At 42.5% G+C, this 14,535-nt stretch overlaps 1 protein-coding gene across 1 annotated transcript in view; it reads left to right on the plus strand.

Moving 5' to 3' along the window:
* Positions 1-14,535, plus strand: part of PPEF1 (protein phosphatase with EF-hand domain 1) — a 55,742-nt gene that overhangs the window by 9,606 nt on the left and 31,601 nt on the right. The window contains exons 2-4 of the mRNA XM_037901189.2: positions 1,563-1,758; positions 4,238-4,365; positions 6,611-6,671. Of these exons, the coding sequence (XP_037757117.1) occupies positions 1,707-1,758; positions 4,238-4,365; positions 6,611-6,671 (241 nt within the window). The 5' untranslated portion in view covers positions 1,563-1,706. The remainder of the gene's footprint in view (positions 1-1,562; positions 1,759-4,237; positions 4,366-6,610; positions 6,672-14,535) is intronic.

Below are 14,535 nucleotides of genomic sequence, written 5' to 3' on the forward strand. Positions count from 1 at the left end.
GAGGTGGCGTTCAGTGCTGTGAACACTGAGTGGAGCAAAGAGAGAAGCTGCATGAGTGCAGGCATTAAAGATGTTGTTTTCCTCAAAGTGAATGTTAACATCACTTGTTCAGTGTTTCATGATAAACTCATTCAGAACACTGGAGTTACGAGAAAAAACCCTCTGCTCTGTGAAGTATGTTTCATGTCACTGCCTTCAGAAGCTCGGCAGTCGCAACACTGGCGTAGATTTTTAAAGCATACTTTTGTCTTTTGTAGGAGTATGTTGGGACTATAAAAAATGTTGCAACAGTAGTGTCCTACTTTATGGTCTTGCAAATACAGTAACTTTATAGACTGCACTAGTTGGTATAACATTTTTGCCTTTATCTGCCTCTTCATGCCTTTTATCTTGTTTATCATAACAGTAAAATAGAAGCAAAAGAGCATTAGTCAAGCATTCCTTCTGTTATTTATGTAGTCACATTTAGATTGGCTGGAGAGAGTGTTTTGCTTTTTGTTTCGAAACCTTTTGAAAGGATATTCAATATAATGGGCACAATAATTTAGCCATGCAGTCTGTGCTACAGACTCATACACAACCAAAGGAAGGAGAAGTAAAAGTATGATCAGATAAGGTGTTCAGGCTAAAATAAACCCCAACAATCATAACACTCTATAGAATTGTGTAGTGCTCAAAAAATGTCACCACATTTATTTTACAGTGAAATTCACTAATTTGAACTCATTGACTAGGAGACACATTGCAAATTTGTGAATGATGTGAGTTAGTGAGTCGGTGAACAAACACAAAGAAAAACCCAGAAGACTGCATTATAAAATGTACTTTGTTCATTTATTTGACAAAATTACTTTGGTTTTGTTTATCATGACTCATAGAAAATGTGCTGTGGTACATCTAGTAAAAATAGGTGAATTCTTATTATGAGACACCTCACTACAGCATTATATCTGCTACTAAAACTTTTCAAGGGGTCACCTTATATTGTGTTCAAGTGAATTTAAGATATGATTTTAACTAAGTGTACATTAAAGAGCTTCTTCTGTACTCAGAAGAACTGGTAAACAGCATTATGGTGCGATGAGGGATTAAGTGCGGTGTACTGGTAAATGGTAAGGTAAGTCATCTTAAAATTTATTTTCTTGGTTTAATAGTTGTAGTATCATTTCCATTTAATTTTAAATGCTTTAAGTTCTGATGCACTACTTTTCAAATCACAATAGCAAAAGTAATTTCTCTGTAGTTTCCTGTCACTGGTAGGAAAGCTTTCAATAGCTCACTGGTTGATATTGCTTTTCAGCCAGTATGTAGCATTTTGTTCAGATGAGGAAACTTTATTCATAGATGTTCATCTGACCCAAACGCAGGCAACAGCAATAGGCGGCTACTGCTGCTGAGTTCTGGAAAATAACCCTACACTGTTTGTGAGGTTCAGTTTCCACATCATATGACGTACAGTATTTCATAAAGAGCTTTAATGATCTCTGCTGAGTTGCACGGTAGATAGTATGCTATTAACCACTTTCTTTTTTATTACCTCCCCTGCTCCTCTTCCTCATTAGAGCTAATAACAGGAGTGAATCAGCTTGGGGTGGTTCATTGCATCATAAGTGGAACATAAAGGAAATGCTTGTAACATCGTTGGATGAGAAAAACCCATTGCCTATGAAGAGAAATTAAATTGATGGACAGTCTGTACTAGAGCCATGGGATGTGGCACTTCTGTGACTGGGAGTCGGGCAAAAAAGTCAGAGAGAGGTAGGTGCTGCGTCTGTGTCATTTGTTAGCCTTGTTATCCTCTGCTAACAATGAAAGAGAATTAAAGGGTTGCACTTCTTCCCCCCATTCCTGTTGTCAAGTAGTAGCTTAGATTAAATTTTGTTTTAAGTGCTCTTTTTTAAAGGATTCCTGGCTTTTAAATATTGGTTAAGGCAGAACGACTCGAGTAGTTAAAAAGAAACTGAGATAAAACAGAGCTACCTCAATGATGGTCAGATTCAATAATTGCACTACAGAAAGATTAGTCTGCAAAACAGTGTTTTGTTTAATTTCTTGCTTAATGTCAGTTAGTCTGTTTGGTTGACAAATCTCTTTGGTACTTGGGTAAAAATTCAGTTAAAAGTTAATGCTGGCATTTTCCTTGTTCAAAAAATATGTCACACAGTGGTATATGCCAGTGGTGCTTGGCATAGAGCTAGAATGTGCCTAGCCTTTGCACAGTGCTCCTGGGGATGGCTCGATTTCCCCTTCACATGCCTTGCACAAGCTTTATTATTATTTGCATTATAATAGTGCTTAAAGACTCAATCAGGAAGCAAAGCTTCATGGTGCTTGGTGCTGTACATACATGTAGTAAGAAAGAGTCCCTACCCTGTTTGAAGGTAGAGCTTGCAGTCTGCAAAACAGAATGAGCATGGGGACAGGGGGATTTTTCTGCTCATTTTACAGATGAGGAACAGTGACGCAGTGGCACAGATATTTTAAATGAACGCTCTCCTTCTTCTGCTCGTCAGTTTAACACCCTGCACTTAATACCTGTAACACTCAGTGTCTGGTGCTGTATGGGATTAGCCCATTAGTAAGAGGGTTACATTTTAACCAGAATTTAGAGTAACATTAACTTTAACCATTACATTACCTAGGCTGTAAGCTCTTTGGGACAGGGCTGTCTTTTGTTTTGTATTTGTACAGTGCCTAAAGGGATCACGGTCCATGACTGGGGCTTCTAGGTGTTATGGCAATATAAATAATAATAACTACTTGATGCAGTTGCTTTAATGATCAGGGGGTGGGGAGAGGAGAATGGGAAAAGCTATTGATTGTGTAGACATGCCTCAGTTAGGTACGTGGAAAAAGTCTCTGCCCGACCAATATAGCTATGCTGGCAAAAGTCCAAGGCTATGGCTACACTACAGAGTTTACAGCAGCGCAGCGGCATCGGGGCCGCTGCCCTGGTGTAGCGCGGCTAGTGCTGACACTCTAAGCTGATGGGAGACAGCTCTCCCTTCGACTTCATGACTTCAGCCCCCACAAGCGGCGGTAGCTATGAGAAGCTCTCCTGCCGACAGAGCCCTGTCCACATCGGTGCTTAGGTCGGTGTAACTTACGTTGCTCGGGGCCCTGTCCACATCGGTGCTTAGGTCGGTGGCTTATTCACATCCCTGAGCGACACAATTTATGCCAGCCTAAGCTGCAGTGTGTACATAGTCCTAGTGTAGATGCAGTTATTCCAGCAAAAATGTCATTTTGCTGGTATATCTTATTCTGTTCAGGGAACTGGTATAAACTATACTGGCAAAAGGACGCTTATGTGTCTCCACTAGTGCTCCTGGGGGAATTCTGTGCTATTGCGCAATGCAGATTTTTTCAGAAATTAATGTTTTTTCGCGCAGAATTTCCTTTCTCCCACAAAAATGGGCTGGTGGCTGCCACTAGGGGGCTGCTGGACCCTGCTGAGCCCAACTAGCACATAGAAGCCACTGCCGGGGAGGAGGGGAAGGAGGAGGAGGAGCTGGAGGGTTTCCAGCAGCTGCAGTTCTTCGCACGCCCTGAGGGAAGGAGGAGGGCGTTGCGCCAGACATGCCAACCCAGTGGAGAAATCACAGAAATTGGGCTTGTTTTTGGCTTAATTGGCTTGTGAGTTGCTTGTTGGTTAGTTTCTGGCTTGTAGCTTGTTTGGCTTGTTGCTTCTTTTTTTAGATTGGCTCCCGGCAAGCAGGGGCAAGGGGGGGCAAGAGGATGAGAGAGTCGGGGTGCACAATAGGCCCACCACAGTCCCAGACTGCACGCTAGGGGGTGATCTAGTCACACTGAGTGTTGGGGTTCTTAGGGATTGGCTTGTTTTGAAATGGGATTAGCTTGATTTTTGGCTTATTGTGAAAGTCGGGGTGCTTATTTACCGTGTGAAAGTTGGCAACTGTGCAGTGCGCAGGACACTCCATCATGCAAGCCTGGGAGTGAACATCAGGCTGTTCTCCCTCTGGATCCCTGCGCTCTGGGGGAGAGGGGGCCGGGTGTCTGGACTGGTGGTGGGGGCATGACTGGGCTCTGGGGGAGGGGGGATGCGGGTATCTGGGCTCCGGGGGACCCCACAGCTGGGCTCTGGGAGGGGAGGGGGCAGGTGTCTGGGCTGGGCTCTGGGGAGGAGGGTGTGTGGAAACTTGGTCCCTTTCTGTTTTCACAGTAGCTGCACGGTAACTGTGTTTCATTGTACTTTTGTCGCTTTATGTTTTGGCAGCAATTAAAGCAGCTATCCTCATTCAGAGGTGGTATCGGTGTTACATGGCCCGGTTGGAGATGAGGCGACAATATGCTCTTAGCATCTTTCAGTCAATTGAATATGCTGAAGAACAAGCTCAGCTACAGGTCTGTACTTCTGGGTTCTTATGGTGAAACATTAAGGCCACACTTTCCAAAAATGCATCCCTAAGCTGCACAAACAAAACGGATAACTGCATGTGTGGGTTGCAACTTCCCAGTTGTGTCCCAGCTGAATTTTTTGTCTCTCCAATTTCCTGATTTGCTTAAAAATGGGAATGTGGAAATTGCCATACCAGACTGGACCACTGTTCCATCCAGTGCAGTAACCTGTCTCTGACAGTGGCCAATATCAGAAGCTTCAAAAGAAGGTGCATGAACTCTGTAGTTAAAATTATGGAATAACATGCTTATAGGGGAAGTTTCTTCCTAACCCTCCACCAGTTAGTGGTTATTTTATGCCCTGAAGCAGGAGGGATTATGTTACTTGTATGTTTACAAAAAATCCTGTCTAATCCTGTGGATGTTTTGGATGCTTACCAAAAAGTTAAGTTTATATAGCTTTTTGCCTGTAATCCATTTGTTTGTTAACTGAGGAAGGTTTTGTAATTAAGGCTCTGGACTGGGACTAAGGAGGTCTGGATTTAATTCCTGGCTCTGCCACAGACTTCCTGTGTGATCTTGGGCAAGACAATTAACCTCTCTGTGCCTCAGTGCAGTAAAATAATGTAAAATATTTCCTTTCTCACACTCTAGTTTGTCAGTGCCTCAGGGCAGATATTATCTCTCACTATTTGTACAGCATCTAGCCCAATAGGGCTACTGTAATACAAACAAATAATCATCCTCATCAACATTTTAAAGAGAGTGGTGGCAGTGGAGGATTATCCAATGGGCCCACGGGGCCTGTACCTGGGGGCCCCAGCCAACTGGGGGCCCCGGAAAAATGGGTGCCCCAGCAGAAATCCGCCGTGGGGCAGCAGAGCCCAGAACCCTAGTAGAAACCGTGGGGTGGGCAGGGGAAGTCCCAGCACCCTGACCCCAGCTGGAGCCCTGGGACTGGAGTAGCTCTCTTTCCCTCTCAGGGCTGGAGTAGCTCTCATTCCCCACTGTTGACCCAGGGCTGAGGCTGGGGGGATGGAGCTTCTCCAGTCTTGGGGACACAGTGTGTGTGTGGGGGAGGGGTAGCAGAAAGGAGCGAACGGGAGGAGGGGCCACGGAAGAGTGGAATGGGGTGGGGCCGCAGGCAGCAAGGGTGGGGTGGGGCCACCGTTCCATCTCTGGGGCCTCCCCACTTGCTCTGGGCCAGGGCCACAGGAGACCTTAATCTGCCTCTGGGGTGTTCACTGGCGTAACCACAAGAACAAGGTGGAAAATTCTTTGCCCCCACATTTTTCTACATTTCTCACACTTTTCTTTACAAATACAGTTTAATTTTTTGGTAAGCGTTTAACGTTTTTTAATCGTGTGTGTTTAAATGAATTCTTACAAAACATTAAAAATGACCATAGTCAATACTGTATTTCAAGAGGCTGTGCTGGATTTCAAAATGTGGTCCCTTTTTGTCAGTGGTGCAAGTGGAATCCATTTCTTACCAGGATGGGGGGCACATGACCTCCTCATGTGACCCTCCATGTGACTTCTCCCCGCCCTGCCCCCCGTCCAGGGCTCCCACACTCTCCCTGTCCCCTCTCTATGATCCACCCCCCTTACCTGGTGAGGAACCGCAGTGGTGAAAGGAGCAGAACGTGGAGGCACCAGGCGGCCCCACGCCCGCAGCTCCTCCAGCACAACTGTACTGCCCCCAAGCCCTGTCCTCTGGCGGGGCTCCTGGACAGATGGAGGAGACCTTGCGTGGAAGGGCTGGGGGCGGTACAGCTGCGATGGAGGAACTGACGGTGTGGGGCCGCCCAGCGTCCCCATGTTCTGCTGCTCCTCTTTCCGGTTCGCTGTACCAGCTATAAATATCTTGCTGGTACTGTACCCCCCCCTACTTGCACTGCTGCTTTTGGGTCATGTTTTACATGGTTTAATGAAGCTCAGTTAAAGTTCATTCTATTCTGAAGATGAATAGTATCAACTAGCTTTAAAGGAATTTGTTGAATTCAATTAGTGTATGTTTATGAATCAGCGTTAGCCCACTAGCCTGCAGTAAGGAGGAGGGAGAAAGTTGCAACTCTTACGGGAGGACAAGGTTGCATTGTTATCATAAACTAGTGATACAGATCCAAGGTGCCTCTGTATCTTTCTATCTAAATGTCCTAATTAGTGGGAAAAGAGTAAAGAAAAATGAGAGACCATTAATGTTTGTGTGATCTCCTGAATTGATCAGTGTATTTTTTTTCTTATTCAGCTGTCCAGTTTTTTTACATTCATGCTGGATCACTTTACTCATCTCAACGGGACTGATATAGGTAAGGATAAAAAAAGTTTAATATGAAAATTCCAGTTTAAAAACAAACATTAGAAGATGAGTTGTCCATGTGATGCCTAGCTACATGCACATGACTGAAGCTTAGCTTGGAGCTTCCCATACACTGTAGTGAAAACTTGATCCTATAAATGCTGATTCTGTTAAATATATACACAGTAGATTGAACTGTGTGAGATTCCAGTCAAACATACAAGTAGCCCCCAAAATGTATAGAGTGTTCTATTATAAATTCTCTCCTTGAAGAGCTAGTAAATTGTTCTTGTGGTCTTCCTGCTTGCAACCTCCCCCCCCACCTCCAATCTCTAGAATTATGTATTTTTCTAATTTGTAATGGAAAATTCTCAAAAAGGGTATGTATTGACCAATACTGAGCAAATGTAACAAAGCACAGAGGTGTTCTCTATGGCATCATCTGAAATAGGCAAATACGGAGCATTTTTTAGTGTAATTTCTTCTGGACTTTTACTGCAGAGCATTTTATGTGGGGCCAGTAGGAAGCTGTCTGGCTACATGAGTTTTTCCACTTTTTTTAGCTAACCAGAGTTGCAGATGCCCTTGTGGATATGACATGGATTTTTGACACTCCAGCGCGAATACTTTGGTTTAATAAAACAATGACTGGATTATGTTTAGTCAGACATTTTAAAAATTTGGGACAGATGTTTATAGATAATTTTATCTTCTTAAAAATAGTTGTAATCACTGAACTCAGCTGGAACAGACTTGCCAGGGGTACCTTGGATCTCTTTGCCATCCTACTTCTCTGATCCCTGTAGGAATGAGATATTCTGAAAATTAAGGGGTACAGCCAATGAAGGAAGAAGGTGTAGAAGCAGAGGGTTGGAAACCAGAGAAGATTCAGGAGGAAAGACCACAACAGGAACGTACTGTAATTTCACTTCAGTAGAATCATAGAATTGGAAGGGACCTCGAGAGGTCATCTAGTCCAGTCCCCTGCAATCATGGCAGGACTAAGTATTATCTAGATCACGGGTTGGCAACCTTTGGCACGCGGCCCGCCAGGGTAAGCCCCCTGGTGGGCTGGGCCGGTTTGTTTATCTGCCGTGTCCGCAGGTTCAGCCGATCGCAGCTCCCAGTGGTCGCGGTTCGCCGCTCCAGGCCAATAGGGGCTGCGGGAAGTGGCACAGGCCGAGGGATGTGCTGGCCACTGATTCCTGCAGCCCTCATTGGCCTGGAGCAGTGAACCGTGGCTAGTAAGAGCTGCGATCGGCTGAACCTGCGGACGCAGCAGGTAAACAAACCGGCCCAGCCCGCCAGGGGGTTTACCCTGGTGGGCCGCGTGCCAAAGGTTGCCGATCCCTAATCTAGACCATCCTTGACAGGTGTTTGGTTAACCTGCTCTTAAAAATCTCCAGTGATGGAGATCCCACAACCTCCCTGGGCAATTTATTCCAGTTCTCAACCACCCTGACAGGAATTTTTTCCTAAAGTCCAACCTAAATTGTACTTTCTGCAATTTAAGCCTATTACTTCTGATCCTATCCTCAGAGATTAAGGAAAACAATTGTTCACCCTCCTCTTTGTAACAACCTTTTATGTACTTGAAAACTATTATGCCCCCTCTCAATCTTCTCTTCTCCAGACTAAACAAACCCGTTTTTTTTTTCCATCTTCCCTCATAGGTCATGTTTTCTAGACCTTTAATGGTTTTTATTGCTTTTCTCTGGACTTTCTCCAGTTTGTCCACATCTTTCCTGAAATGTGGCACCCAGAACTGAACACAATACTCCAGCTGGGGCCTAATCAGTGTGGAGTAGAGCAGGAGAATTACTTCTTGTGTCTTGCTTACAACACCCCTGCTAATACATCCCTCCTGAATGATGTTTGCTTTTTTTTTTTAACCCTGTTACACTTGACTCATATTCAGCTTGTGGTTCACTATGACCCCCAGATCTCCTTCTGAAGAACTCCTTCCTAGGCAGTTATTTCCCATTTTGTATGTGTGCAACTGATTGGTCCTTCCTAAGTGGAGTACTTTGCATTTGTCCTTATTGAATTTCATCCTATATGACTGAAGTGAATAGTGCATAGGATTCAAGGAATACCAAAACCATTCAGAATGTGAACAATTAAAATGATCAAATTAAAATTTGTATTAGGCTATGTTACAAACATTTTGCAACCAGCTCTAATAAGGCAATGAAAGACTAGCCTTTGATCTTTAAAGTGTTTTGAAATCCTTGGATAAAAGTAGCCTTTGAAGTTCAAGTTCCACATGGAACTACAGCTTGAAACTGACTTCTGTTAAACCAACATCAATTTGTTCAGAAGGTCTGAAGAGACATAAGCAAATTGGAACCTAGCTGTGTTAAGAAGGAGGCAGTCCTCACCTTACTGAGTCATAAAAGAATATGAAAGGTCACTTCTCCTTCATCTGAGCCAGCCATTGATTACTTCATTTAAAATGCATACAAGGCACTTTGATAGCAGAATAAAACCATCAAAAACCATAAGTGGTTCAGTGTTCTAATGGCAACAATTAGAAACAGCAGTTCTTCTCTTATTAAACTGCCTAGAGTGCCTAATGTACAGTGTACTCTTCTTGAAGGAGAAAGTACATCTGAGCTGTGCTCCAGGGCCAAGACAGAGAATAAGGTAGTCCTGCAATTCATTTTTCTACACAGTGCACTATGATAGATAAGTGCAGTCTGCGAATGATCTGCTTTTCTTGTGGGGTTTTATAGGAGTAAAGTGGCTAACTTGAAGCAAATCTAATGATGTTCATATCATCTACTAGTTATCTGCGCTAATGGTGTATGTATTTTGTTTCCCTTTCTGAACCCAACTGAATCCAAAGTTTTTAGGATGAGGGGTTAGCTTGGCTATTCAGTGGCTTGTAAATTAGACTGAACCATGTCTGAGATGTCTCCCGTAACCAGCCTAGATAAATCTATGTATATTGACCTTTCTTAGGTAAACACTTTAACTACATAGAGTGTCATGGCTCACTTCTTGTGCCCACACAGAGGAGTAAGGGGTATAAATTGCCCCTTATTTCCCTGTGTGGTCTACCTGCATTAAGAGCAAATATTAGTTATACTTAAGGACTGCCTAAGGAGGTTGTGGAAGCTCCTTCACTGGAGGTTTTCAAAAGGAGGCTGGATAGCCATCTCTCTTGGATGGTTTAGATGTAACAAATCCTGCATCTTGGCAGCGGGTTAGACTAGATGACCCTTGCAGTCCCTTCTAGCCCTCTGGTTCTATGATTCTTGGTCCCCCCCCCCCCCCCCCAAAAAAAAAAAAAAAAAAAGCTTTCATGATAAAGCTCAATTTTCACTGTCATATAGTTTTGAGAAAGTTGTATCTTTGGGGCTAAATGTTTGAGACTTGGTGTCTGCCCAAAGATAACTCTTTTTTTTTTCTTGTTTTTTGAGTGTAAAAAGGTCTGCTACTCTGATGATAGGAGAGGCTAAAAAATACAAGCTTCCCATAAAAAAAAAAAATCTTATCAGGCCTACAGCTGAAAAAAATGAGGATTGCAAGTTTCAAGATTGGCATGAAAATAGTTCTCATTGAAAGGCAGCACAAGGCCTTGCACCAAACGGAATTAGTTTAACTATATGCATGTTATAAGTGCTTGCATACTGAAAATGTGCAGTAGAGGTTTTTGTTTTGGTTTGGTTTTGGTTTTTTGGTTTTTTTAAATACTACGCTTGTCAAATCAACATCTAGGCTTGAGCTGTACTAAAAAGTTAGGTCGACCCAGCTACATCGCTCGAGGGTGTGAAAAATCCATACCCCGAGCAGCGTAGCTAAGCCAACCTAGGCTCCAGTGTAGACAGTGCTAGGTTGATAGAAGAATTCTTCCATCAACCTAGCTACCACCTCTCCGGAAGGTGGATTAACTAGGTCGATGGATAGTTCAGTGGTTTGAGCATTGGCCTGCTAAACCCAGGGTTGTGAGTTCAATCCTTTAAGGGGGCCATTTAGGGATCTGGGCCAAAAATTGGGGATTGGTCCTGCTTTGAGCAGGGGGTTGGACTAGATGACCTCCTGAGGTCCCTTCCAACCCTGATATTCTATGATTCTCCAGTCAGTGTAGGTGGTGTCTACACTGAAGCGCGGCTGTACTGCTTTAGTGTTTAACTTAAAGCACATACCTAAGTCCATCCCTATTTAGCGAAGCATTTAAGAACCTGACTTTACTGGGACTTAAGCAGGTATTTAAAATGCTTTTCTGAATAGGGCTATTCTTAAGCAAGTGCTTAAGTTCTTGCTGACTCAAAGCCTTACGGAACTGACCTACTGTGAATGTGAGCATAGTGAACAAAGGTTTCAGAGTAGCAGCCGTGTTAGTCTGTATTCGCAAAAAGAAAAGGAGTACTTGTGGCACCTTAGAGACTAACCAATTTATTTGAGCATAAGCTTTCGTGAGCTACAGCTCACTTCATCGGATGCATAAAGATGAAGTGAGCTGTAGCTCACGAAAGCTTATGCTCAAATAAATTGGTTAGTCTCTAAGGTGCCACTAGAACTCCTTTTCTTATAGTGAACAAAGAAGCTGCAAATCAGCCTGGCCAATTGTCCAAATGTTCCAGGAAGCCCAGGATCTGGTAAAAAGAATTCTGCTGCTGCTTTCCTCAACATGTTCCTTTAACTTAGGGTAATAGAAACAGGGCTAAAAAGTGCTGAGTAGAGGTAGGCAAAATATTTTCGATTAACTTTGCATTTTAGGGGGCTCCAAAACTATTTGCCGTTTGAGTCAATTTGATATATTATTTCCATTAAAAAAAACACAATTTTTTAAAGTAAAATTTTTTTGTTTCTGCCACCTTGAAACACTTTGTTTCAACTTTTTATGTCAAAACAGCACTCTGTCCTGAAATTTGACCAGGAAAAAAACCCAGAATGAAAAACACTTGAAAAAGCCTGAATCGAAATGAAAAAATAATAAAAAAAAATCTATTCAAGTTGACCAAACTACTTCGATTGAAATGAAAAACTGGAAGAAAAAAAAATAGTTTTGGGCCAATCCGAAACATTTCTATCAATTCGAACAGTTTTGTCAAGTTTTTCAATTTGACAATTTTTGTTTAAAATCTTTTTATTCGAAACTAACAAATGTTTTTTCTGGATTTTTCTGTTCGAACCTTGAACTGAAAAATGGCTTATTTGCTCCTCTCTAGCTAAGCTCCTCCCCAAGAACTTCTGTATTCTCAATAAAAACAGAGATTGCCTGTCCTGTCCAATAGTTCTATGTGCAGGAAAGAAGAGAGGGGTGGGGTCGTTGAAGGTCTTATAGACCCTGGTCTTTCTTATACTATAATTAACCCCCTAAGAAATCTTCCTGGTTCATCACAGTGTCCGTTTACTTTTCTGGGTTATTTTTAATGTTTTTAAAAAATGGTGATAATTTTCCTCTTAATGCAATTGTCCTTTTGATTTGTTTTACAAATCAGCTATTTGTAAAACAGCTATTTCTCCTCTCCTCCTCCTCTTCCTGATGTCAGTGTAGTTTCAGCATCACGAGCGAGATACTTCATAACTGTGTAAATTGTTCACCTAGCAGTCTTGTTATTCTGGTGGTGTTTGGAGGTGATTTTCAAAGAGGTCTGTGGGAGGGAGCTGTAAAAGCCCTTTCAGCAACATTTAAAAAAAAAAAATGTGTAGGGGGGACTTTGTGAATGTACCTGCCCAGCCTTTCAATACACCCCTAGGATCTCTACCAGGAGAAAAGAAAATTAATTTTAAAGAATTGGCATAGCACATATTCTTGGTAATTTCCATCATTTAAATAAAAAAGTAACAGACTGTACTGTATGGGAACCCATTTTAAAAAAATGTAGATAGCCTTTGTTTTTTGTCTTAATCTTTTGGTCACATTTTGGTCACAGTGAGGAACTGGTTTATTTGGTATATGAAGAGCTGTTCTTTATTGCATGCCACCGTGAAAGAAGGTCCTCCCCACTAGCTGAGAACACAGGATACTATACAGTTATTAATCCACAGCTATACGTTTATTTTTCAGTGATGCAAATCCCTGCATGCTGGCTTGAGGTGAGGCTCTGATTTACATAATTATTCTATGCTTATTTTTCAGTATCAGCTCAGTAATTATGTAAATCTCCCGACTCTAGCCACTATAAATCTCTGCTCTGATTGGTTACTATTCTTAGAATTCCTCATCCATATGCCCACAGCAAACATGTATACCTCGATTTCTGATCTGATTCCCTGCCTGTCACCCCATACAATCCCCAGTGAATTAATAAAATTTAATTTTAAAATGGAATTGCTAAAGTGGGGGTAAGGGCTGGGGGAAGTCAGCCCTTTAGAAGGAGCAGAAGGAGACCTTGCAAAGCCTGAGATTAGGCATAGAGACAGAGTAGGCATAGTGGTAAAAAGATGGAATAGCTAGGTTTGTCAGAGCCCTGGATGGGGAGCTGTGAGGACAGGAGTCAATCAGAGCATAGAAGCGAGAGAATGGAGAACCCATTTCAGTGTTATATCTTCAAGATACTCTCTGCTAACTTGATAGTAACTACAGCCTGAGCTATTCTCCTCAGGCTTGTCAGTGAGACCTGGTGTGCACACTGGTTGTGATAATCAGGTAACACCCATTGTTTCATGTTCTCTGTGTATATAAATCTCCCCACTGTATTTTCCACTGAATGCATCCAATGAAGTGAGCTGTAGCTCACGAAAGCTTATGCTCAAATAAATTTGTTAGTCTCTAAGGTGCCACAAGTACTCCTTTTCTTTTTGCGGATACAGACTAACACGACTGCTACTCTGAAATCAGGTCACTGTGCTTTTCATGGCAAAATTGATTCCATGTAGGCCCTTGGAGTCTGTTTAATCTAGATTTGGTTATTACCCTGTAAAGAGGAAGGCACTCGTAAGCTACTGACTAGTCAGTCAGTTATGGATCATTCTGCAAGATGGTGATGTGCACTCAGCTCCCATTGCACTGAGTGGAAATTGGGAGTGCTCAGCACCTTGTAGGCTCAAGCCCTTAGCGGTGCTGCTTGATGCTTTGCTCCAGTTGGATTCACGTAGACCCAGGGTTTGAATGGGGTAAGCATTTAAGGAGGAAACTGTTCCTTTCTGTTCATTCAAATAACACGTCTTATTCTGAACTTTCTTCAGTTGCTGGCCGAGTTGAACTTTGCCTGTATGATGGCATTGTATGCTACTTCAAAAGCTTGGTAACAATTATGAATCATATAAAATATGTACGTGAATGCAAGAAGGATTCTGCTGCTGTGAGTTTTATTTTGCATCCAGTTCTTCGGCTATGATGATAAATAATAAATAAACCCTTTTTTATGAATTTCAGATCAAGTCTAATCAGGGTTATGAAAAAAATTAAGCTCAACAACAACAAAACAAAAGCTGTTTTAAACACTGGAACCTCACAAGAGCAACACCATAGCTCGACCCGAGCAACCACTAGAATGTTTTTAGTAAGGATACTGCTGCTAGCTGGTTCTCTGTTCAAGGAATGAGGCAGACCAGTAATGTGCAGAAGCAAACACTTCAGTGCCCTACATACTCGTGTATAGACAAGTGTATATAAAAAGAACCCTGAATTGAAGCAATTAGAAATATTTCCACCTTCTCCACACGCCACGAAGAATAGGAGAACAAACTATGTTTCTTTCTCCTGACATACTTATACTTGCTGCAGTACAGACAATAGGTTTTTGACAGCTGGCCAAATGGGGACATTGTGTCTCCGTTCTCGTGGAAATGGTGATCTTGAAACACCACTGTTGGCACACAGCTGTGAGAGAATAGGATTTGTTTGGTTGAGGCCTGGGCTACACTAGAAAATTAGGTCAGTTTAACTACATCGGTCTGGAAAAATCCACACCCCTGAG

Source organism: Chelonia mydas, chromosome 1, assembly GCF_015237465.2.
Source record: "Chelonia mydas isolate rCheMyd1 chromosome 1, rCheMyd1.pri.v2, whole genome shotgun sequence".
NCBI classification, from domain to species: Eukaryota; Metazoa; Chordata; order Testudines; family Cheloniidae; genus Chelonia; species Chelonia mydas.